Consider the following 27459-nt stretch of genomic DNA (forward strand, 5'->3'; position numbering starts at 1 on the left):
TGACCACACTAAGCAGGAGAGCACACCGTCGTCAGTTCTCTAGCTATGCTGGGAACTTAGCCTGCTCTCCTCCAATGATCAGACTTGTCCTAACACGCCCCCGCTGCACAGCCATTCACTGGCAAGCTCAGTGTGCTGCTGCTTGTCCTCCCGCCAGCTCTTTATGCAGCTGAGAACAGAGGGAATGTGATCATATAAAAAAGAAAAACAAAAGTATAAAAAAACATTATAAATATCTATACACAAATGTTTTGCCTTTCATTTCTATTTTTAAGTGAATGGATTGTTTCAATCAATCACTTTAAAGAGGGATTTCACTGAAAAAAAAAATATTAAAAGCCAGCAGCTATAAATACTACAGCTGCTGACTTTAAAATAAATGGACACTCACCTGTCCCGGGGTCCAGCGATGTCGGCAGCCGAGGCCGATCGGTCGCTCAGCTCTCGGCTGCTGCCGCCGCCATTCTGGGTGAGGGAATCAGGAAGTGAAGCGTTGCGGCTTCACTTCCTGGTTCCCTACTGCGCATGCACGAGTCGCGCAGCGCACTAGGAACGGTCCGCGCTGTCTCTGGGACTCCATGCAGTGGAATAACGACCAATTTACAGGCCAACCTCAATGTACAGTTTCATTGGGCAACTATATGGCAGATGAGGTTTAATGTTGATAAATGTAAAGTTCTGCACTTGGCGACTAGAAACATGCTGTATATTACATACTAGGAGGAGAACAGCTGGGGGAGTCAATGCTGAAGAAGGATCTGGGTGTTCTGGTAGATCATGAGCTTAAAGTGGATGTAAAACCCATTTATGAAATTTGAGCTGGGCATATATATCTGCAGTGCTTTGTTATCTCTCTTCAAAGCCCTAAGTCCCCTGGCTTTCTCCTGCTCAGTTCTTCTGTTATCATCATGAAAAATTCTGACAAGTTCTTTGTCAACTGTGATAAAAATCCTCCTACATAAGTTTTACATGTGTATCTGTTGTCGTCAGCTTTATGAACTGTTTAGAAAGTTCACTTCCCGTTAGAATTTTCTCTTCCTGAGAGCTGGTCTATTCACAGCACAGCTCTGCATTGTGTCTTCCTTTTTCTGCCTATGTAGAGAGGGGGTGTGTGCCTTTCCTCCAATCAGCTGTCTTACAGTGTATGGCAAGAATCCACACCCACAGGTAAATCAGGAAGAGAAAATTCTAACGGGAAGTGCACTTTCTAAACAGAAATGTGTTACACCCGATCCACAGGCTTCTTCCATAGATGCGCAAAAGCGCATCTGACCCTTGAATAGCAATTCGGGTCTTGTCTGGAGGTGAGCATATACTGAGCACAGGAGGTGATTGTATGCAGATCATGGGTGATCCAGAAGGAGATAAGGTGATCCATTCAAGGAGAGGACACTCAGCAGCTGTTTACACATCTGGATGCAGGAGCACTAGTGTGGGACACCATAACAAACTTTTTAGGGTGTCCCACACAAGTGCTCCAGTGGATACTATAGGGGTGTCTCCATGTATGAAACTTGTACAAAAAAGGTAAATATTCCAGCTTTACAAAGGAACTAAACATTTCTTCAGCTTGGAACTCTGCCAAAACAGACAATTGGACGACACTTCCAAGCAATGTTTCATATTCCTATTTCTGGCCTCAAATATCTGTGCTATGTATACCTTTTTTTTATTCACATATGGGAGAAAAGACTCAGGACATCTGAGGACACCAGGAACCCCACACCTCCTAAAGAAGAGGAAATCCCCAAACCACAAGCAGAGGATGAGGGGGGAGACGTTTATGAAGTGAGCAAAATAGTCACCACAACAGGTGAGTGTCTGAGAGCACATGTTAGGTACCTGGAAGTGGAGCCCGACTTGCAGGAGGAGATCTCTCTTACAACGCTGGTTCAGGAGCCATTGGAATGGGAACAGTGGTCTCGTGAGCACAGTGGGTAGGAATGTCTGTTAATATAGTAGCCACTGGTACTGGTAGCAGAGTAGAGATCGCTCCGGGATGGCTGGACTGCAGGTGATGGTGGACAGAGGTTGGCAGCAGCCTGAAGAGCCAATGAGCGCAGAGGCAGCGGTCACTGGAGCTGTGTGAGGAGAGCCGGGAGTACAGCAGCACACTGAACAGACAGCAGGCAAGAGCAGGATCAGACAGTCCGAGTCGGCAGGCAATCAGGCAGGTGTAAACAGCAGGCAAAGGCAGAGTCGGTAAAACAGGCAGAGGTCGGCAACGGATCCCAGGCAGAGGCAATAGCAGGGTCAGGCAGGCCGGGTCAGATCGGAGAGAGCAGAGAGGTCAGACAAAGCTGGGTCAGTATAGCAGGAAGGCAATTGGATACAGGTAGCAGGTCACAGAAGCTGAAGACGAAACAGCGATGCACCAGTGCAGCTAAGGATACTTTATGCACCCAGTGGTGCCAAACATCGCTAACACGCACACACGTGTGACTAACGCACGCGTGCGCCTGAGGGACGTGCTAATGCACAGTAATGGACGGATGCCATTGCTCAGTTCACGGAGGGGTGCGCAGGCGCATGCAGCATATGCGCCTGTCTACTGCTGTTAGGTCCCTGACACCACAGCTTCAGGTAATAGATGGATGCCTGCATATTTATAATACATGGTGTGTTTTTTTTAGGTGATGTGGATGTTGTGAAAGAAGAATTTCTCATTTCACAAGTGAAAAGTGCCCAGATCCTCATCGGGGAGATAATGGTGTGCAATCGTGATTTAGAAAAGATAAAGGAAAACATCAATGATATTCAACAAAAAAATGAAGAACATCATTGATGTTTTAGGCAGAATATAAAAACACACAAAAATTATACCATTTTATCATGTATTTTTGCTTTTAAAAACAAGTTTTAAAATATTTTAAAAGCCAAATTTTAAAGATGCACACGGGTGTGTCAACATGTGCTCTCTGCCATCACGGGATATCAATGGACGCGTTTTGTGGGTGCAACTGAAGTAGGTGAGAGGAAGGGGTTGCACCCCCAAAACACATCCATTGATCCCCCATGATGGGAGGTAGCACATGTTGACATTAGGCATGGGATCAGGAGGGAAATCCCCATTTGGAATCACAATTTGTGTGCATCTTCGAAATTTGGCTTTTACAGCGGTGACATCACCCCATCTGATGAAGGCAATATCAACACAGTTTGGACATACTAATGTCTGATATTGCCTACACTTTGTCAAAGTTGTGTATGTTCTGTTTGGAAACATGCCTGTTTAACCAAAAAAAGGCTATTTCTAATGTGACAAAACATTTTTTATACAACAAAGATGTTGGTTTGTTCAAAAACCCTTTTCTAAAGCACATGTGAATGTGCTTTGAGTAAAATGTTTTCTACTCAACAATGTGTGGCTTCTTATTTCAATGCTCAAAAGCAGTTTTTGTAGTAAGTTGGTGTTTACAGTGACAATGGGGGTTATTTACTAAAGGAAACTCCACTTTGTACTACAAGTGCACTTTCATTGTAGTTTCAAGTGCACTTTTGCAGTGCACTTGGAGTGCAAACTGCAAAGTGTATTTTCCTTTATTAAATAACTCACACAGTGCTTTTTAATTTGCCACCATCACGCCGTTTTCGTGACTACCAAAAAAAACACAAAAGAAAGAAACACAAGCAGTAAATCCAAGGAAATATTATTTCAGTTTATCCCCCAAAAAATATTTTAAAATGTTTCTTGATTCTGTGGCATATCAATGGCCCCCCCTACCCGAAAAGGACTCCAGATATTTTTGTCCCACTTCGCGGGTGCTTTGGGGGGGCAAGCCAGGGCGGCCAGCTTCAAGTGCCATCAGGGTTGAAGGATCAGGAAATCCGGACTCAGTCCCAACTGAGGCCACATAGTTTGTTGCATTTTTTTCTAAGAAAATTGTGCAGAATGCAGCAGGCAAACACAATATGGTTGAGTTTATATTCCACCATGTGGATTGGTGTCATAAACGGGAGTCCTATCACATTGTCTTCCGGAGGTGGCAAGCCCAAGCTGCCATTCTGGAGCCGTGGGTAAAACTCTGTGTGGGCGATGACTCCACCAACTGACATTCAGCCATTTTTCCCCACGTCCACATACAGGAACTTTTAAGTAGCCGACACCACCACCAACAACACAATACTGTTAAACCCCTTGTAATTATTATAGTATGACCCCGAGTTGGGGGGTGGCACGATGTGGATGTGTTTCCCATCTATTGCCCCTCCGCAGTTGGGAAAGTCCCACCGCTGGGCAAAGTGAGGTGCCACAGTCTGTCATTCCTGTTTCATTGAAGGCAACTGTGGAATCAAACAAGGAAAAAAAAATAGTACATTTGAACATTGCACGTAGATTAGACACAGACATTCTTGGCCAACATCAGTATAACATTTATTTTAAGGAGTACTTAAAGACAAAAATCTAAGGTCCACTTATCAGATTACTCACCCCCTCTGAAGGCCCATTGTAAAAATGTTATTGGGGGCTGGTGATGTTTTGGACAGGTAACCCTCTCCACTTCTTTGAGAGCTGAATGCATAAATAATGCGTGTTTCTTTGGCCAGCCCCTCCTTACTTTACACTATTGGTATCCCACTGGACAGGTAAGAAGTGTCATAATACGAAAATATAAATACACACTGTACAAATTGAAGCACTTTTTTACATTCTGCAATTACCTATCAACATAATAGGAGAACAAAACTTTAAACAGTACCATTTGAAAATATTCAGGCAGGACCTTTCACTACATGCTTTGGTGAATTCATCCAGAAATATGAACACAAAAGAGGTAGGTATAGTGTGTATGGGTTGGGCAAAGTCAGCAGATAGAGGATTGGTATCAGTTGACTTAGCGGTTGAGAGGAAGGAGAGTTCCAAATGATTTTGGGACCACAAAAAAAGCCTCTGGCACTCTGCCTGAATTTAAGCACACAAATAACATTTGTACACATTTTAGAGGGTGTTTAGGGTAAAGCATTACTTTGGAGCTGACAAAATGCATTGTTAAGTGACTAGGCTAGGTGGGTATGGGCCCAGGATACCATGCTGGGCAGGTTCGTGAAGGCAAATATGCATGAAGGACAAAAAAGGAAGTTTAAAAAATTCCAAAATGCATGAGGATAAAGGGGACATTCACAGCATATTACAATCATGGTAATTATGGAATGATGAAAGAAATACACTATATTAGCAAACATTAAATACATAGAATGCGATGTTAAAGGAGAAATCTTACTTTAATATAGTCCTTCTGCAGGACCTGTATGATGGCAGAGCAGGTCTCTGGAATAATGATCTCCAGAGCCTCGGGGGAGATGCCTGTCGAGAACTTGATGTCCTGCAGACTTCTCCCTGTTGCCAAGTACCGCAACGTGGCAACTAGCCTCTGTTCCGGAGTGATGGCTTGCTGCATGCAGGTGTCCTGCCTGCTAATATAAGGGGACAGAAAATCTAACAAACGGTGAAAAATGGGGTCTGTCATCTGGAGATAATTCCTGAAATCATCAGGATTATGCTCACGGATCTCCCGTAACAAAGGCATTTGAGAGAATTGGTCACGCCCCCTGCAACCAATTCTCCATCCATGAACTCCTCCCGACCCTGTTCATGGACTAGGCTTGTGTCAAAGCAAGAACACCAACACAAGCCCAAACTCTATGATAAGTACGTAAACACAACATGGCTTCAAAACGGTCAGCTGGTCAGAACGAACTAACAGAACGCACTGGAAAAACAAAGGCTTGAGAAGAGCGAGCTGAAAATCAGAAACAAGGCGACAAGAATGCACTGCAAATTCAATTATGTACTATAAAATCAAATGTGAACTGACTACGCGCATGGAAAACCAGATCCGAACCCACAAGCACAAACTGAAGAGCACTAACGATCGGAAAAGCATGAGTCTATTAAAGTACGAATCGTCTCTCACCAAACTTCTGCTAACACAAGATAAACACGAAATTAGCAGAAGGAGCCCAAAGGGTGGCGCACTGGCTATTGAACTTCCTCTTTATAGTGCTGCCGTACGTGTTGTACGTCACCACGTTCTCGACGTTCAGAATTTCCGACCAACTTTGTGTGACCGTGTGTATGCAAGACAAGTTTGAGCCAACATACGTCGGGAAAAAAACATGGATTTTATTGTTGGAATGTCCAATCGTATGTAAGCGGCATGAATCTATATATATATTTTTTTATATTATAGACTCAAAGAAGGGGGGTACCCATTTTCTGAAATGTGTTGGCTGTATCTGATGTTCTTGTTCAAGGAACAATTTAAAACATTTCCAGTGGAGATGATCATTTCTGCTAGGCGCACCCAACCACACATATGGAATTTTATCTTCTGATTAGTGGTTTCTACATCATGTTCAGAGAGCTAACAGCCTACGATCTGAACAAGGTCTAAACACTCATCACAATAACCTATGTTTTGGATTTACACTAAAACCAATTTGTGTTTCTAGTGGTCCAAATACCTATCATTTACTCAGAAAATTATGTGAATGCAAAGTTTTCTTATGTACGCTAAAGTCATGACTTAGATATTCTAAAAGCTGAACTCACCTCTCTTTTAGTTGACAGATTTTGGCCTTGCCAAACTTGAAACATCAGTTTTATCAAGTAAAGCTGGTACGCTTTCCTATATGCCTCCGGAGGCCTTGGAATCTGTTGATTGCAAACCCACTAAAGAGTTTGATGTCTACAGGTGAGTCTTATAGAGGGTTTGGTAAACCTTCAATGCAGAGCAATGTTTTTGATGGGTATCCAAGAAACAGAGTGGGAAAAAAACACAAGCAAAAATGAGAGGCCTTTATAATATTATATTTAGTTGATCCTGCTTGCTTCAAAGTACAGAAATAAAATAAATACTTTGTTACATTTTTTGAGTCTGCTAAAGTCCAAAAGGTATTTTGAACCTGTAATACTAGTGGAGAATACAGGTATATCTATCTGTCACCATGCAGCCCTATTTTTCTCCCTCCTTATCTGACTCAAAAATGTTTGCAGCAGGTTTGAAGTAGGGGTAGATTAGCAAGGCAACAAAATGGCCACACAGATGCACCATATGTGAAGTTCACATAGTTAGTCAGGTTGAAAAAAGACAAATTTATATAGTTCAACAGATAAAACATAAATAAACAAATATAAAACCCCAATATGCACAATCCTATACCTACAGTTGAGCCAGGGGAAGGCAAAAAAACATGGTCCAATTTACTCCAGTGGGAGATCCCCCATGACGCAATCAGTTATTCCTTGGATCAGCAACCTTTGGTGTTATTACTTATACCTCTTAATATCCAGTTATATTTTGTGTATTTAGGAATGCATCTAGCTCCTTTTTAAAACAATCTACTAAACTGGCCAGAACAAGTTCACGTGGGAGTCTATTCCACAAGGTTGCCCTTCTCTGCACTTTTTCCAGTTCTCCAATATTCTTTATGAGAACTTGAGCCCAAAATTGAACTGCATATTTCAGATGAGGTCTTACTAATGTACAGGGGTTAAATGATCTCTCTCTCTCTCTCTCTCTCTCCCTCTCTGTCTCTCTCTCTGTGTGTAGTCCATACCTTTCTTAATACAAAAAGGGACTTTTATTTAAGCCTAGTACAACATTTGGTCTGACCACTGTGTGTACAAGGCTTAAAGTGGTTGTAAACCCCATTCATGAAATTTGACCTAAGCACATCCAGATCCCTCCCCCATCCACAGCCACATTCGGCATGTTTTTGGGGGGAGAATGTACCTGCTTTTGCTGTTGCAATCTGAGCCACATCACAAAACCATGTAAAATATGCTGCAACCACAGCAAGTGAAGGTATAAATAAACATACAATTAGGCAATTGATCAATTACAAAAAAACTACACCTGCATTGGCTTAAGCCAGTGGGGATCTTAAATTCTATAAGGCCACAATATCATCTTTATGGGCACAATATCATCTTTATGCTAGGTTGCTGTGCTTAACCACTTGCCTAACGGGCACTTTCACCCCTGTCCTGCCCAGGCCAATTTTCAGCTTTCAGCGCTGTCGCACTTTGAATGACAATTGCGCAGTCATGCAATACTGTCATGCATCCCTGGATGTCTTTGATAATGCCCTGGAGGAGGGGGCGAAGCGCGTCAACGTAATTTCTGGCCAACGCTAACCAGTGATGCCATCCAGAATCCTCCAGAAGACAAGGGGAAGTAACAGAGCAGCAGCCTGTGAAACACTGAGCAGCCTTTAATAATCAAATCCTGCTTTTCTAATTACAGTGGAGCTCACTAAATCTGCCTTGCAACCTACTCTATACTAGGAGGGTGCTACACATACAATTGTATTAAAGTGTATGTATAGCCATTTTTTTCTAATTTTGGATAGAGTAGGTAAGGGTTGAAATAGACTAAGGGCTATTCTCTAAGACTGGGAGGTGATGATGTCATTAAAGAACCCAGAATGGAAATGTGAATGCTTCAAAAATCGCCTGTAGGTGCAAAATAAAGTATATTCCAATGGGCAATACATGTAAAAAGCTATGTGGCTCACTTGCAAAATTTTAGAAACAATATAAACACTATCATTATTTAAAAGTTACAAAGAATATAACATAGTAGGTAAAAATAAAATTAAGGCCACAAAAAATCAAAACAATTGAAAGTCTGCAAAAAAGTGTAGGACAAACCCCAAAACATTCTTCAAATACATTAAAAAAGATTTGGTCTGACCATGAAGTACTTTTCAAGATAATTTCAAGTTGGTGACTGGGAGCATAGAGAAGGCATTTTTTTTTTAACCACTTGGGTACCGCGCTATTGCAAAATGACGGCAACAGCGCGGACCCACATTTCCGGGACGACGTCTATTGACGTCGTCCCGGATACGAGCGGCCTGCGCGCCCCCTGAGGGGCGCGCGCGGCGCGCTCTGTGATCGGCGAGTCCGTGAGACTCGCCTGATCACCGATCCGTGTAAGGGGTCGATCCCGACCCCTTATCACGTGATCAGCTGTCAGCCAATGACAGCTGATCATGTGATAAAACGGAGCCGATCGCCGGCGGCCGTGTTCGGGACATCAGTCCCGATCACGGCCAGCAATTTAAGCGGACACCTGCCCCCTGCCAGTGCCCACCTGCCACCCGCAGTGCCATCCTGAAATAAAGTAAGTGCCCCCCTGTCAGTGCCACCCAGCAGTGCCCATAGTGCCCACAGTGCCACCCAGCAGTGCCCACAGTGCCACCCAGCAGTGCCCACAGTGCCACCCACAGTGCCACCCAGCAGTGCCACCCACAGTGCCACCCAAAATCTGCCTCAAAGGTGCTGCACCCCAGTGCCGCCCATCAGTGCCCAGCAGTGCCGCCCATCAGTGCCCAGCAGTGCCGCCCATCAGTGCCCAGCAGTGCCACCTATCAGAGCCACCTATCAGTGCCACCTATCAGTGCCCATCAGTCCCATCTATCTGTGGTACCTATCAGTGCCCATCCGTGCCACCCATCCGTGCCACTTATCCGTGCCACCCATCCGTGCCATCTTATCTGTGCCCATCTTTGCCCATCAGTGCCGCCTTATCTGTGCCCATCGGTGCCGCCTTATCTGTGCCTATTAGTGCCGCCTTAACTATGCCTATCAGTGCCCACCAGTGCAGCCTAACAGTGCCCACCAATGCAGCCCATCAGTGCCCACCAATGCAGCCCATCAGTGCCCACCAATGCAGCCTATCAGTGCCGCCTAATCAGCGCACTTCAATGAAGGAGAAAAATGACCCGTTTGCAAAATTTTATAACAAACTATTAAAACATGATTTTTTTTTTTTTGCATCTTTTTTTGTTTGTTTAGCAAAAAATAAAACTCCGAGCTGTAACTAAATACCACCAAAAGAAAGCTCTATTTGTGGGAAAAAAATGATAACAATTTCATTTGGGTACAGTGTTGTATGACCGCGTAATTGTCACTCAAAGTGCATCAGCGCTGAAAGCTGAAAATTGGTCTGGGACTGAGGGGGGTTTAAGTGCCCAGTAAGCAAGTGGTTAAATAACTACTTCAGCTCTGTGTATATAAAGGATAATGGGGGAGCTCAAGTCCTTAATGGGGATTGTATATATATATATATATATATATATATATATATATATATATATATATTAGCCCCATAAGATCCATAATGGCTCAAAGCTGACATGATCCAGAGACATTTAGAGGAAATAAATGTGAATAAAGCACCTTAACCAGATGCCTTACAGCCACATGTCCTCAAAGAGTCTGTTATTTCAAAGCCGTTATTTATCATTTTAGAGACTCTTTAACCACTTCCCACCCGGCCAATGTACATATACGGCCGGGTGGGAGCCGTCTACTTCTGATAGGACATTCAGGAACGTCCTTCAGAAGGAGGGGGATCGCGCGCGCGCGCGTGCCCACGCAGCGGCGCGATCCCGATGTGCTCGTGTCACCCGGACACGGCGCATCTCGGATCGGCAGGAGGGCTCTGTGATTGGCCCTCCTGATCACATGACGGCCGTGTCCAATCACGGCCGTCATGTGATGTAAACAAACATCCGGTTGCTAGGCAATCGGCTCCTCCTCTCCTCACACAGAAGTCATCGCTGAGGAGAGGAGAGCAGATCGCTGCAGCCGGCTGGTGATCAGTGAGTATGAGCTGTTTTTACAGCTTTTTTCTCACTGATCACTAGTCTAGTGTAATACACACATCACCACACACAAAACACATGTCCCCCACATATGTCCCACTAAAATCACATGTTCCAATGATTATCTGCACACATATATACGTGATCACCTGCACACATCTGTACATGATCATTTGCGTACATATGTCCGTGATCACACAAACCAATTATTATACACTTAACGGAATTTTTTTTTACCAAAAACATGTAGCAGAATACATTTTGGCTTAAATTTATGACAAAATTTGATTTTATTGGATTTCTTTTAAAATAGAAAAAAGAAAATATAGTTTTTTTTCCAAATTTCCGCTTTTTTGCTCTTATATCGCAAAAAATAAAAAACGGAGTCGTGAATAAATACCACCAAACTAAAGCTCTATTTGTGCGAACAAAATGATAAAAATTTCATTTAGGTACAGTGTAGAATGACCGCGCAATTGTCATTGAAAGTGCGAGAGTGATGAAAGCTGAAAATTGGGCTGGGAAGGAAGGGGGCGAAAATTGGATTTTTATATACAGCTTACCTGTAAAATCCTTTTCTTGAGAGTACATCACGGGACACAGGAGCTTCATTACATAGTGGGTTATATAGGCATCTCTGGTGATTGGACACTGGTTGACCCCAATTAAGGAGAATGCCTCCCCTATATAACCCCTCCCACATGGGAGGCACCTCAGTTTTGTAGCAAAGCAATAAGAAACCACGTAAAACCCAAGAGGGGCGGGAGCCCTGTGTCCCGTGATGTACTCTCAAGAAAAGGATTTTACAGGTAAGCTGTATATAAAAATCCAATTTTCTTGATCATATATCACGGAACACAGGAGCTTCATTACATAGTGGGATGTCCCAAAGCAATGCTGATTGAGGGGAGGGAGACACAGATCATAAATATAGACCGCCAGGGACCGGAGGACCTAAACTGCAGCCTGCAGTACACTGCGCCCGAAGGCGATATCCTCTTGCCCTCTGACATCCACCTGATAGAATCTGGTGAATGTGTGGACTGATGACCAAGTTGCAGCCTTACAGATCTGAGCCAGGGAGTCCTGGTGATGCACTGCCCAAGAAGCACTTACAGCCCTCGTTGAGTGCGCTTTAACTTGAAAAGGAGGTATCTTCCCTTTTACACTATAGGCCTGAGAAATAACCTGTCTAATCCATCTTGAGAGAGTGGATTTTGACGCCGCCTGGCCTTTCCTAGGGCCTTCTGGCAAAACAAACAAGCAATCAGTTTTCCTTATCTGAGCAGTTGCCTGAAGATAGATACTGATTGCCCTAACCACATCCAAAGTGTGCAAAGATTCTTCTTCTGCGGACTGTGGGTCCGGAAAAAAGGATGGTAGGATTACGTCTTGATTCAAATGGAATCCCGAAACCACCTTAGGTAGAAAGGACCTGTTGGGGCGCATGACCACCCGGTCCTTATGAATAATTAGATACGGCTCCTTGCTGGAGAGAGCTGCTAGCTCTGATACTCTTCTAGCCGTGGATATGGCTACCAAGAAGACCAATTTTTTAGTCAGGAGAACTAATGAAGCCAGATGCAAAGGTTCAAATGGTTGCCCCTGCAAAGCCGATAGAGCCAAATTCAGATCCCATGGGCATACCGGAGGTTTGACTGGCGGTCTTAACCGTATAGCCCCCTGGATGAAAGCCCGCACAAGGGAATGTGATGCAAGTGGCTTCTGAAAAAACACCGACAGGGCCGAAATCTGCACCTTGATAGTGCTTATGGCCAAATTCATTTCTAGGCCTGACTGGAGAAAGGCCAAGATCCTGCTAATGACATACTTTCTAGGATGCCATTTCCTGAGTTCACACCAGGAAACATATGCCCTCCAGATTTTGTAATAAATAAGCCTGGAGGCCGGCTTTCTGGCATTGACCAGAGTAGAAAGGACTGACCCCGAAAGGCCACGGTCTCTCAGAATGTGGGTCTCAGCAGCCAGACCGTCAAATTCAGACTGCGTAAAGCAGGATGGTAAATTGGACCCTGTGAGAGCAGATCTGGCCGGAGAGGGAGGATCCATGGCCTGCCTACTGCCAACTTCATGATTTCTGCGTACCATGGTCGCCTGGGCCAAGCCGGGGCCACCAAAAGGACCGATTTTGTCTCCCTCTTGACTCTTCCCAGGAACCGCGACAGAAGCGGGCTCGGGGGGAAGGCATAGATCAGATTGTACTGATCCCAGGGAACTGTCAGAGCATCTGACCCCTGAGCAAGTGCATCTCTTGTCCTTGATACAAAATTGTCCAGTTTCCTGTTGAACCTGGATGCAAACAGATCTACGTCTGGAGTACCCCACCTGCGAAATATGTTCCTGAACACGTCGGGGTGTAGAGCCCATTCTCCTGGGCACAACTGCTGGCGGCTCAGAAAATCCGCCTGCCAATTTTCCACTCCTGGAATGAAGACTGCAGAAAGACACAAAACATGCTTTTCTGCCCAGACAAGTATGCGATTCACCTCTCTTTGGGCCACCAGACTCCTGGTACCGCCCTGGTGATTGATATAAGCCACTGCTGTGGCATTGTCGGACTGAACCCGAACAGGGAGACCTTGTAGCCTGTAAGACCACCTTATGAGAGCCATATAAACTGCCTGGATCTCCAAGACATTTATGGACAATAGCCTCTTGATCGCAGACCATTTCCCCTGCGAGCGCGTCTCCTCCAACACTGCTCCCCAGCCCGTCAGGCTGGCATCTGTCGTGATAATCTTCCATGGAAGAGGAAGAAAAGTTTTGCCCTTCAGCAAATTCTTGGTTTGTAACCACCATACGAGACTCTTGCATGTCCCTGGGGATAGACACATAGGAAGATCCAAGGATTGGGGCTTCCTGTTCCAAGCCGCAAGGATGCATCTTTGCAGAGGCCTTGAGTGGAACTGGGCGAATGGGATGGCCTCGAAGGAGGCGACCATTTTCCCTAACAGTCTCATGCATAATCGAATGGGGGATGATCTCCTGCCCAGAATTAGGCGCACCAGATCCCCAATGGCCAAGGCTTTTGGCCTTGGAAGAAACACCCTGCCCTGAGCAGTGTCGATGACCATATCCAGGTATTCCAACCTGGTGGCAGGCTGTAGGGATGACTTTTCTAGGTTTATAATCCAACCTAGGCATTCCAGGTGTTCTAGCGTTCTGGTAGCGCTGCGGTTCAGGAACGCTACTGTTTTCTCCATGAGAAGTAAATCGTCTAGATAAGCCATGACGGCTATACCCTGAGCTCTTAGGTTTGCCAAGAGAGGGTCCAGAATCTTCGTGAAGACTCGTGGGGCCGTAGCAAGCCCGAACGGCAAGGCCACAAATTGAAAATGGTGCTTCTCTACCGCAAACCTTAGAAATCTTTGGTGTGTGGGAAAAATTGGCACATGGAGATATGCATCTTTGATGTCTATTGATGCCAAAAATTCTCCCCCTTGCAGGGAGGAAACTACAGTGTGGATTGACTGCATTCGGAAGGACCGGACGCGTAAAAACCGGTTCAGATCCTTCAGATCTAGGATAGGTCTGACACTTCCATTTGGCTTCGGAACGGTGAAGAGATTCGAGTAAAATCCTGAACCCTGTTCTTTTGGGTCCACTTCTATTATCAACCCCTGGGATAGTAAGTGATCCAAGGCCAAAAAAAAACCTTTTTTTTTGCTTTACTGGATCCCTGGGGATCCTTGACCTTAGGAAACGAGAAGGTGGAATCTCCTGAAACTCTAGCCTGTAGCCCAGAGATACCGAAGAGATCACCCACTTGTCCCGGATCTCTTCCCGCCAGGCTCCTGCAAATTGCAGGAGCCTTCCCCCCACTCGGCCGAGTGGGGGCGCCCCTTCACAAGGAAGCTTTTGGGCTCTGCTTGGCAGGCTTTCGCCCCCAAGTCTTTTTCTGCCCCTGGGCTCGGCCCTGAGCCTTTCCCGTAGAGGAGGGCTGAGAAGGCCGTTGCCACTGCTTAGAGCTTGATTCTTCGGGAGAGAGAGCATGCCTGAATGAAGGACGCTTGCTCCTTTTGACTGGAAGGAGAGTAGATTTACCTCCTGAGATTTTTTGGACGAATTTATCTAATTCTTCTCCAAACAAACGTTCCCCTTTGAACGGGAACCCAATCAAATACTTCTTGCATGACAGCTCAGCTGCCCAATTCTTTAGCAATAGGGCCCTTCGCATGTGAACCAACATGAGAGACAAACGTGATGCTTGTTGAACAGAATCCAAAATCGCATCAATCATGAAACACAGAATATGAGGCATTTCTGCATAATTTTCTACTTCCTCACTGGGAAGGAGCCCAAGCATCTGCTTAACCTGTTCCTTGAGGAACTGGCACAACCCCACGGCTGCGACTGTAGGTTGCACTACATCGCTAGCCATGGAAAAGGAGGCTTTTAACCACTTGCAGACCGGACCAATTTGCTGGTCAAAGACCAGACCCCTTTTTGCGATTCAGCACTGCGTCGCTTTAACTGACAATTGCGCGGTCGTGCGACGTGGCTCCCAAACAAAATTGACGTCCTTTTTTTCCCACAAATAGAGCTTTCTTTTGGTGGTATTTGATCACCCCTGCGGTTTTTATTTTTTGCGCTATAACCAAAAATAGAGCGACAATTTTGAAAAAAACGCATTATTTTTTACTTTTTGTTATAATAAATATCCCCCAAAAATATATAAAAAAACATTTTTTTCCCTCAATTTAGGCCGATACGTATTCTTCTACATATTTTTGGTTAAAAAAAATCACAATAAGCGATTATTGATTGGTTTGCGCAAAAGTTATAGCGTTTACAAAATAGGGATAGTTTTATAGCATTTTTATTAATAATTTTTTATTATTTTTTTTTTTACTAGTAATGGCGGCGATCAGCGATTTTTATTGTGACTGCGACATTGTAGGGGACCCATCGGACATTTTGACACATTTTTGGGACCATTGTCATTTATACAGTAATCACTGCTATATAAATGCAGTGATTCCTGTGTAAATGACACTGGCAGTGAAAGGGTTAACCAGTGGGTGGCAGTGTAGGGGTTAAGTGTTCCTAGGGGTGTGTTACTAACTGTGGGGGGGTTGGGCTTTCATTTAGTGAACACTGATCTCTGCTCCAATCACATGGAGCAGAGATCAGCGTCACTAGTTGCTAGGCAGAATGGAGAAATGTTGTTTACACAGCATTTCCTCCATTCGGCCGCTCCGTGAGACGATCGCGGGGATGCCCGCGGTGATCGAGTCCGCGGGTCCCGCGACCGGACTCACGGGGGTCCCGACCAGCGCGGGAGCGCGCCGCCGGCGGCGCGCTCCCGATGGCAGGGCAGCATTGAATATTGGACGTACCTGTATGCCAATATGCCTGCCCGTGCCATTCTGTCGACGTACATCATCGTGCGCTGGTCGGGAAGTGGTTAATAAGGTTTCCAGCTTTTTATCAGTTGGATCTTTAAATACCTGGGCATTATCCAACGGACAAGTCAGGTTTTTATTCACGCAAGAAACAGCTGCATCGACAGATGGGACCCCCCACTTCTTGGTGAAACTTTCCTCCAGAGGATAATGCACAGAAAACCTTTTAGGAGGAGCAAATAGTTTATCGGGATGTCCCCAATCCTCATACATCAATTTATCCATTAAGGGATGAATTGGGAAGGAATAGGCAGTCTGTGGGGCTTTCCTGACTCCCAGGGAAGAAACAGAGGACGTAGCGACTTCAGCAGCAGGCATTCTGAATGTGGTACGCACCAATTCAGTATAATACTGCAACCTGTTTTCTGAGCGCCTGGGAGGAGGGGACTCTCTCCTCTTCCTCTGATTCATCCGACTGCTCATGATCCCTATCCCAAGATAGAGATCTCTCCTCATTTTTATAAGAAACATCTGAGAGAGGGATTTCAGCAGAGGGAGGGGGTCTACCCCTTTTCCTGCTATCTTTCAGGGAAGCAGAAATAAAATTCATTATTCTCCCTTCAAAACCCTCCAATGTAGCCTTAAGGGAGTCCTCAGTGACATAAACCGGGGCTGAGACATTAGGAGAGGCTGCAAAACCTGACAGGGGCACTGACTCGTCTTGAGAGGCTGGCTCCAGTCTTGCAGGGGGGATGGTAACTTACAGGCACTTTTAGAACCCCTGGACCTACACAGTGATTTACCAGTGCCTTTGCTACCTCCCCAAGACCCTCTTACGAGGAGACATAGTCCTAAGCTACAAAGCAGAGGTACTAGTACAAGTGCAATCACTGTTGTGCTTAAAGTCTCACCATAAATATAAATGCTTAAAGCGGAGGTCCACCCTAAAGTGGACCTCCGCTCATCGGAACCCTCCCCCCCTCCGGCGCCACAATTGGCACCTTTCAGGGGGGAGGGGGGTGCAGATACCTGTACAGTACAGGTATTCTGCACCCACTTCCGGGATAGCTCTCTGTGGAAAGGGGCGTATATTACGCCCCTTTCCGCAAGTGCCCCGCTGCCTGCTGGGAAAACACACAGATCCCAGAGGCAGCGGGGACCGTCCTTATTGCGCAGTAGGGAACCGGGAAATGAAGCCGAAAGGCTCCATTTCCTGATTCCCATACCCAAGATGGCGGCAGCAGCACCCGAGAAACGATCTACAGATCGGCTTCGGGTGCCGACATCGCGGGCGCACTGGACAGGTAAGTGTCAATATTTTAAAAGTCAGCAGCTGCAGTATTTGTAGCTGCTGGCTTTAAAAAAAAAAAAAAACGCGGAGTCCCGGTGGACTCCCGCTTTAAACTGCACAACCTGATGCTGAGTAGGTGTCTAAGGTTTGCCTGGATCCAATCCCCACGGATGCTTACTGCCCACAGCTCCTGTGTCTCCAATTACAGCCCCCTGACGCTCTGGGCTTTTTAAATATGCCGCCTGGCGCCTGCGCAGTACAGCGCCGTGCACACTGACGTGCACGGCTCACAACCACACTCCCTCCTCCTCCATTAGGCCGGGAAACGAGCCCGGCGCGCGCACGAAGACTGCGGAATCCAGGGGAAGGAGAACCCCACCGGAGCTGCGTGGGACCCCCAGACTACGTGGGACCCCTGTGTTTACCTTGATGTGGCAGGGCCTGCAATGGAGACGTGAGACAGCTGGAGAACCAGGCTTCACTGAGCGTGTGTATTGAAAGGCATGTAAGTATGCATCAGGCTGCTCTTACTCCCTCTAGTGGTGGAAACCAGTTAAGACATACAACTACTCAAAACGAAGAAATCCATCACATAAATATGTATATAGGATTTACTTCCCTTACCTGTCCTCGCCGCAGGAATTGCTGAAACAGACAAATTCCAGCCTTCACCCATCACAGCGGGTAGTGTTAGCCAACCTTCAGGTTTATCTGGGGCTCTTTCTCGGAAGAGCCTCCTACCTGGACCATGTAAAAGACTCTGCCAGAAACTTTCGTGCGCTCTGTATAAACAGTACACCAAGTCTGGTTTTCCCAGAGCCCAGTCTTCCAATAGGAGAGGACTTACAGGCTAAACCTCGCTTCTTCGGCTGATGAGGCCCGGGTACCATACCATCTTGGGAGTCAAATATCGGCCCGAGGTATGGATCCGGTTTTGTTGTAGCCCTTAGGGACCTGCATAGAGCTAAAGTTTTACGTGACCAACCACCATAGATACTGGTGAAAAAACTGAGGTGCCTCCCATGTGGGAGGGGTTATATAGGGGAGGAATTCTCCTAAATTGGGGTCAACCAGTGTCCAATCACCAGAGGTGCCTATATAACCCACTATGTAATGAAGCTCCTGTGTCCCGTGATGTATGATCAAGAAAGTGCCCTGTATTGTAGTGGTTAATGACTGGTATAGCATCACTGGATTGGCGTAAGGCCGATGTGGTGCATATATTTAAAAAGCGGTTAAAGTCTTTATCAAAATACTACAGACCGGTTAGTTTAACTTCTATAGACAGGAATATACTTGAGAGTTTAAAGTGATTCTAGAAGTTGTAATTAAAAAATAATAATATTTTATACTTACCAATATACTTACTTACCAATCCTCCCCCATGCCGAGTGCCCCAATAGCAAGCCTCTTGTCATGAGGGCACTCGAGAAGACTCAACATTGTCAATTCACACACAGAGCATGGCTCAGCCCTGCCCCCACTCTCTTCTCATAGGTCCACTGCTGTGAGAGAGAGGCCCGGGAGAGCCGCTGCTCTCATGCACATCTTTGGACCCATATGGGGCTCAGGTAAGTATAAAGTGGGCTGGGGGTGAACTACACCCAAAAGTATTTTTACCTTAAATGCATTAAAGTAAAAAAAAACCTGCCTTTAGAACCACTTTAACCACTTCAGCCTCGGAAGAATTTACCCCCTTCCTGACCAGATCAGTTTTTGCGATACGGTACTGCGTCGCTTTAACTGACAATTGCGCAGTTGTGCGATGTTGCACCCAAATAAAATTTACATTCTTTTTTTCCCCACAAATAGAGATTTCTTTTGGTGGCATTTGATCACCTCTGCATTTTTTTTGCACTATAAACAAAGAAAGAGCAACCATTTTGAAAAAAAAACAATATTTTTTACTTTTCGCTATAATAAATATCCCCCAAAAATATATAAAAAAACAAATGTCTTTCTCAGTTTAGGCTGATATGTATTCTTCTACATATTTTTGGCAAAAAAAAGGCAATAAGCGTATATTGATTAGTTTACGCAAAAGTTATAGCGTCTACAAAATAGGGGATAGATTTATGGCATTTTTATTCTTATTTTTTTATTATTAATGGCAGCAATCTGCGATTTTTATCGTGACTGCGACATTATGGCGGACACATCGGACACGTTGACACTATTTTGGGACCATTGTAATTTATACAGTGATCAGTGCAATAAAAATGCACTGATTGCTGTTTAAATGACACTGGCAGGGAAGGGGTTAAACACTAGGGGGCGATCAAGGGGTTAAGTGTGTCCTAGAGTGTGATTCTAACTGTGGGGGGATGGGCTACCACTGACATGACAGCGATCACTGCTCCTGATGACAGGGAGCAGTAGATCTCTGTCATGTCACAAGGCAGAACAGGGAAATGCCTTGTTTGCATTTCCCCGTTCTGGCGCTCCATGACACGATCGCGTGACACCGGCGGACATTGAGTCCATGGGACCCGTGGGCTTGATCAAGGAGCATGCAGTGGGCGCTCGCCCCCACAATGCCGCGTCTTAAAGGGGACGTACCTGTATGCTCATTTGCACAGCCATGCCATTGTGCCGATGTATATCGTTGTGCACTGGTCGGCAAGTGGTTAATAAAAGTTCACATAGAGGAGTGTTCGCCAAAAACAATATTTTAAGTGGTAGCAAGCATGGATTTAGAAAAGATTAAGGTTCTCAAACAAATCTGATTTATTTTTATGAGAAAGTAAGCGGAAACTTAAAGAAACGAGTGGCTGTGGACATAGTATACTTGTATTTTACAAAAGCTTTGGACACAGTTCTCCACACAAGGCTAATGTGAAAATTAAGATCTACAGGCTTAGTAAATTCAGTTTGTAAAGGGAGAGAAAAATGGCATGAAGACCATAGTCAGAGAGTAGTGGCTAATGATTCATACTCTGAATGGTCTAAGGTGTGATTTACCCCAAGGTTCAATGTTGGGATCCTTACTTTTTAACCTATTTATAAATGATATAGGGTCTGGGATCAAAAGTACAATTTCAAAGTTGCAGATGAGAGCAAGCTATGTAGTAGAATAACGTCCTTACAGGATGCACTGTGTAATAGGGCATCTATGTGGCAAAAGAGGTTTAATGTTGATAAATGTAAAGTTTGCACTTGGTGGCCAAGACTATGCATGCATCATACATACTAGGAGGAGTACAACTGGGGGAATCAATGGTGGAGAAGGATCTTGGTGTTCTGGTAGAACATAAGCTTAATAATAGCATGCAATGCATCTTGGATCTGGTGGACAGATTACTGGGAGGGGCCGGGGAAGACCCAGCTGTCATGGTGCACGTTGGCACCAATGACAAATTCAGAGGCAGATGGAGTGTCCTAAAGAACGATTTTAGGGACTTGGGAGCTAAATTGATTAAAAGGACCTCCAAGGTAGTATTCTCCGGGATACTACCAGTACATACAGCCAACCCAGAAAGGCAGAGGGAGATTAGGGAAGTAAACAAGTGGCTGAGGAGCTGGTGTAGTAAGGAGGGGTTTGGGTTCCTGGAGGACTGGGCCGACTTCTCAGTCGATAACCAGTATTATAGAAGGGATGGACTGCTTCTAAATGAGGAGGGTACAGATCAGTTGGGAATGAAGATGGCCAAAAAGTTAGAGGGGTTTTTAAACTAGGCGATGGGTTTTTAAACAGTGCGAAACATATTCCAGAGGGTCGTATTGGGGGCATTAGTGATAGCTTCACCAAAGCACATAAACCCAAGGTAACTATAGTAGCAAGTCCTAGTTGCAATTTTGGAACACCCAATAAGAGGATAATATGCGACTGGTCTAAACTACATGGCATGTTCACCAATGCCAGGAGCCTGGCGGACAAGATGGGTGAACTACAGATACTGTTGTATGAGGAGGATTTGAATTTTGTGGGAATTTCAGAGACCTGGTTCAACAGCTTTCATGATTGGCTGGCAACCATTCAAGGGTATACCCTTTTTTCGCAAGGATAGAGAGAGTAAAAAAGTGTACAAGTGAATGTGAGAGATGACATTACTAAGGGAGCTAGGGAGGAGGTGGAATCCTTATGTGTAGAGCTCCAAAGGGATGAAGCTAAGGGGAAAATAATACTGGGAGTATGCTATAGACCCCCTAACCTGAAGGAGGAAGGGGAGACAGATCTCCTAACACAATTTGGATTAGCAGCAAGAATGGGAAGTGTTATCATAATGGATTGGGGATTTAAATTATCCAGACATAGACTGGGCGAAGGGAACCACGCATTCATCTAAGGCTCGCCAGTTCCTAAATGTCTTGCAGGACAATTTTTATGGGTCAGATGGTAGACACACCAACTAGAAATAAAGCATTACTGGATCTACGGATGTGAAAATATGAGGCAATGTAGGCAACAGCAATCACAGATCAATTGGCTTCAGTATAAATCACACAAATAGGAAACATAAGGGGTATACAAAGACACTGAATTTCAAAAGAGCCAACTTCCCTAAATTGCGAACCTTGCTAGAAGGCATAAATTGGGATAAAATCTTAGGAACAAAGGGCATTAGCCAATGCATCCCATTCGGTAATAAATTTAAAAGAGCGAACAAAAGTCCTGCATGGCTCAACTCCAGTGTAAAAATGCATATAAAAGCAAAAGAGAAGGCCTTCAAAAAATACAAGGTTGAGGGATCATCATCAGCATTCAGACTTTATAAAGAATGCAATAAGAAATGTAAGGGCAGTAAGGATGGCTAAGATAGAACATGAAAGACACATAGTGGAGGAGAAGAAATTCTTTCAGTATGTAAACAGTAAAAAGGAAGGACAGACCATATTTGCCCCATAAAGACAGAGGAAGGACATCTAGTTACAAAGGATGCAGAGATGGCGAAGGTATTGCATTTATTCTTCTCCCCAGTCTTCGTAAGGGAATCAGGGGGCTTCAGTAAGCAAAACTGCAGTGTTTATCCTCATGAAACATCACAGGAACCACCTTTTTGATTGAAAATGTATACTTTATTTTGCAAGAAAATATACAAAAAACAAATACTTTGAACAGGGTACATTCCACTCTGTACTGCGACGCAGCGCATAAATACACTACATAACAATACAGTTCCAAGCATACAAATAAATTACATTCATCCTACGGTATGATTCCTGATATCTTGCGCAGAGTAATAATACCCTGAAACATCACATCATGCATGACGCCGCATTACCCTGAAAGCATTACAGAAAACATGTCAGAAAAAACAGGTCATACTGTCATTGTCAAAGTCAAATTTCATTGCATTTCAATGAGCAACATGTGTGATGGGGGGGGGGGGTGGAGAAGGTGGGGTAGGGAGGGGAAAAAGAGTTCACAGGCCTGAAGCTTTATTGAACTGCCAAAGGATACATAGTGGTGGTGGGGGGATCTTCAGACCTCCTCTTCCTAATTAAAGTCCATCAAGTGATAGTCTCTGAGAAGACTGTGAATCAGTCTGTGACAGTCCTCGCTGGACATCCTCTCCCTCTGGTGGATGAGGCGCTTTCTGGCACAACAAACAGCGTCCTTAAAGCAACACAGCACCCGCCAGGCACTATCAATGTCCTCCTGTGAATGAGTTCCACAAAAGAGTCCGTTCAACACACCAAAGTGTGTGATAGCAGTCTGTGGAACAAAGTCTTTGAGATCAGGTCCCAGAGCCCTCAACAGGCCCTGTGCAAAGGGACACTCCCAGAAAACATGCAGAGCAGTTTCCTCCTGGATGATGCAAAAGGGCAGTGTCTGTATCTGCACAGGTCATCACAGGAACCACCTCCATGGTTAACAGAGGACAGAATTAAAATTAGAATTAGGGAAACTTAACATTAAAAAAACACCGGGACCAGATGGCTTACACCCCAGGGTACTTAGGGAGTTCAGTCAAGTAATTGTCAGACCATTGTTCCTAATTTTTACTAACCATCTACTGACTGGAATGGTTCCAGCTGATTGGCTTTTCTCCAATGTAGCACCAATATTTAAAAAGGGCCCAAAATACATCCCTGGGTATTACAGACCAGTTAGCCTAACATCAATAGTATGTAAACTCTTGGAGGGGATGATAAGGGACTATATACAAGATTTCAGTAATAAGAACGGTATCATTAGCAGTAATCAGCATGGATTCATGAAGAATCGTTCTTGCCAAACCAACATTAACATTCTATGAGGAGGTGAGTTGCCATCTAGATAAAAGAAGGCTCGTAGATGTGGTGTATCTGGATTTTGCAAAAGCATTTGACACAGTTCCCCATAAATGTTTTCTGTACAAAATAAGGTCCGTTGGCATGGACCATAGGGTGAGTACATGTATTTAAAACTGGCTACAAGGGCGAGTTCAGAGGGTGGTGATAAATGGGAAGTACTTGGAATGGTCAGGGGTCCCCCAGGATTCTATGCTGGGACCAATCCTGTTTAATTTGTTCATAAACGACCTGGAGGATGGGATAAACAGTTCAATCTCTGTATTTGCAGATGATCCTAAGCTAAGCAGGACAATAACTTCTCCGCAGGATGTGGAAAACTTGCAAAAAGATCTGAACAAATTAATGGGGTGGGCAACTACATGGCCTAAATGAGGTTCAATGTAGAAAAATGTAAAATAATGCATTTGGGTGGCAAAAATATGAATGCAATCTATACACTGGGCGGAGAACCTCTGGGGGGAATCTAGGATGGAAAAGGACCAGGAGGTCCTAGTAGATGATAAGCTAAGCAATGGCATACAATGCCAAGCTTCTGCTAACAAAGCAAACAGAATATTGGCATGCATTAGAAAGGTTAATTCCAGAGATAAAACAATAATCCTCCCGCTCTACAAGACTCTGGTCCGGCCGCACTTAGATTATGCTGTCCAGTTCTGGGCACCAGTCCTCAGGGAGGATGTACTGGAAATGGAGCGAATACAAAGAAGGGCAACAAAACTAATAAAGGGTCTGGAGGATATTAGTTATGAGGAAAGGTTGCGAGTACTGAACTTATTCTCTCTGGAGAAGAGACGCCTGAGAGGGTATATGATTTCAATTTACAAATACCGTACTGGTGACCCCACAATAGGGATAAAACTTTTTCTCGGAAGGGAGTTTAACAACACACATGGCCACTCATTAACATTAGAAGAAAAGAGGTTTAACCTTAAACTACGTAGAGGGTTCTTTACTGTAAGAGCGACAAGGATGTGGAATTCCCTTCGGGGGGCATCAATAGTTTCAAGAAATTATTATATAAGCACCCGAACGACCAAAACACACAGGGATATACAAGGTAATACTGACATATAATCACACACATAGCTTGGACTTGATGGACTTGTGTCTTTTTTCGACCTCACCTACTATGTAACTATGCCAAGCTGCGGTTTCCAAAGGGGACAAAATCCTTTCTTAAGAGAGGTATGTACTCCAGAGAGAGATATATAATTTTGCCCTTGTACAAATCATTACAGGCAGTCCCCGAGTTACGAAGACCCAACTTGCGAATGACTCCTACTTACAAACGGGAGGCGGTGTGACGTGTCTGCCATTCTGCGCATGCGCGGCCACTTTTCGGAGGCAGGCACTTTCGACAGAACATCAGAAAACAACATCTCTGCCTTTCTGTGCATGTGCTTCCGACTTACGAACATATTCGACTTAAGAACAAACCTACAGTCACTAGTCTGTTCGTAACTCAGGGACTTCCTGTAGTTAGACCTCTTCTTGAATATGCAGTTCAGTTTTGGGCACCAGTTCACAAAAAGTATATATCGGGAGTACTAGAGAAAGTGCAGAGAAGGGCAACCAATCCGATAAGAGGAGGACCTCAGCTTCACAGTATGAGCTGTTAAAATGTGGAATAGACTCTCTCAAGAACTAGCTCTGGCCAGCCCAGTAGTTTTAAAAAAAGAGCTGGGTGCATTCCTAAATGCATAAAATATAACTGGATAATAACATTTAGAGGTAATAACACCAATTTCAAGGGGATATCCAATTGCCTCTTGGGGGATCAGGAAGTATTTTTCCCCCTGCCCTGCTTGATCAAATTGGATCATGCTTTATTGTTTTTTGTTTTTTTTTATCTTTTCTGAATAAGTTGTGGTTTTCTATTTTTTTCTTCTCATGGTTGAAGTAGTTGGACTTGTTTCTTTTTTTTCAACCTGACTAATTATATAAATATAGGTTGAGACCCCTGTCAGTTTATTTTTTACTGACTACCCTGTTGGAGAGATATTCCTTCACTTCCTGTCCTGGAGACACAGCAGGATTGTTGTCTTCCAAACAGATTTCCCCAATAAAAGATTTTTACTCCCCTCCTGGTTACAACTATAATTTAGAACTGCCCATTATTATTATTATTATTATTATTATTCTAACTTAGTGATAGTTTTCATCAGGACATAAAGAGAGAGGGTCCATCTACCCAGAGGAGACACAAACAGCAATAAAAACAAACAACTAATAGAAAAGGTAAAAGTCCTGGAAATCGCACGTCTGCAAAACCACATAAGAAGGTGTATGATAGCCGTCATTTGACTAAGCTCTGTGGGCGGAGTGAAACGCATTGGGGGGTGTAGCCTGGTTGGACCCCAGGCCAAGGCTCTCATACACCTTCTTACAGGGTTTTACAGAGATGTGCAACTTCTAGAAATGTTACCTTTTCCTTTAGATGCCCAGAGCTGGGATGAGCTCTGTCCTTGTCTGCACTCCAAACGGTTGTACATACAGTTAGAGGACCTGGTGGAGCCTTGAGCAGCAACCTGTAAATTAAGTTTGGGTCACAATAAAAACTGACCGCTTCAAAGTCTTCTCTACTTCAGCTAAAAGCAGAAAACTGTTTAGTCTATGCATACGTTTTAACTACTGCAGGCCAACTAAAATGCTTGATGTTTATTGATGAGCTTTGGACATATTTCAGAAGCTCTAAATGGCTATGCTATAATAGTCCAGTAGTGACGTATACCTGTATATGTATGTATACATCTGGATAGATTTTGCAGAGGCGGCAAAAAAAATTCTAGAGGACAGGTAAGTATGATGCTGGTCATCTGATAATTATAATGAATCTTTCCTGTTGTGTTTCAGCTTTGGCATCCTAACCTGGTCAGTATTGTCAGGTCGTGAGCCTTATCCCGGTATGTCCAAGCCATTTCATAATTTTTAGACAATTAATTTTGCTCCGAAAGCAAATTCAGACAATTTTTTGTTTTGATTCTGAATGAAATAGTAACAAATTTTGTTGAAATAAGTTAAAATTCATTTTTTAATAAAGAAAAGAAAAAATACTCAAGCGCAAGTAATGAATAGAGAAATATTAAGTACAAAAAAGAATAATAAATAAAATAAAATAAAGAAAGAGAAAACAGCTGCAAACACTCAAAACAAGCCAGCCAACCAAAAATAAATATAATACAATAGATAGTGCTGCGCTATCTTCGATAATAAAGTGCCAAGTGTCTAATATATCAAAAAATAATATAAATCAAGGAATATATTATATTAAATTATCCCATGAGAAGTACAACATATGGTGTGCTTTCCGCAATCTGGCCACAACAACCAAAAGTGCAGAATAAATAATTGAAAAGTGCTAGATAAAAGTACCAAGTGCTAAAAAAAAAAGGGGCTAAAGATCCTTAGTATTAATCTTGTTAAGGAGTGAAGGAACAAAACCTCCTCAAAGTAATCCACTCCTAATATCCCTGTGATCAAAATGGGATACAGGTGAAAGGAAAAAAAAATTATTTAAATAGTAATACTAATATTGTATATTTATATAATTATATATAAATAAATAAATGAATTGTGAATAAATCCACAACCTAGCACCAACATAAATTAATAATGATATCCCAAAATATAACGGGCGATAAGTGAATAAAATAAATTGTGATAAGGATCATATACCCACCAGGTATTTAAAAAAATAAAAAATATTAAAATTAATAAACAATATAGATAAATAGTGCAGAGCAACACAACCAGTGTGCCCAATAAGAGTTAATAGAGATAATATAAAAAATATTTTCAATAATTATAGTAAAAATTATAATAATCATCCGGAAAAAAAGTTTGCATCGATAGGAAGTATTATTATGCAAATATGTGTAAAAATGTACTTATCCATGGAGGATCACACTAAGCCCTTGTACACATGGTCGGAGATTCCGACAACCAAAT

General features: G+C 43.8%; 1 protein-coding gene across 3 annotated transcripts in view; it reads left to right on the forward strand.

Moving 5' to 3' along the window:
• The window catches only part of LOC143943382 (receptor-interacting serine/threonine-protein kinase 3-like), a 123789-nt gene that overhangs the window by 61176 nt on the left and 35154 nt on the right, over window positions 1-27459 (forward strand). For all 3 annotated transcript variants that reach the window (XM_077465116.1, XM_077465115.1, XM_077465117.1), the window contains exons 4-5: window positions 6565-6695; window positions 26365-26414. In XM_077465116.1, the coding sequence (XP_077321242.1) occupies window positions 6565-6695; window positions 26365-26414 (181 nt within the window). The remainder of the gene's footprint in view (window positions 1-6564; window positions 6696-26364; window positions 26415-27459) is intronic.

Source organism: Lithobates pipiens, unplaced genomic scaffold, assembly GCF_037356315.1.
Source record: "Lithobates pipiens isolate NorthernLeopardFrog02 unplaced genomic scaffold, aLitPip1_a1.2 Scaffold_30, whole genome shotgun sequence".
Taxonomy (NCBI): Eukaryota; Metazoa; Chordata; class Amphibia; order Anura; family Ranidae; genus Lithobates; species Lithobates pipiens.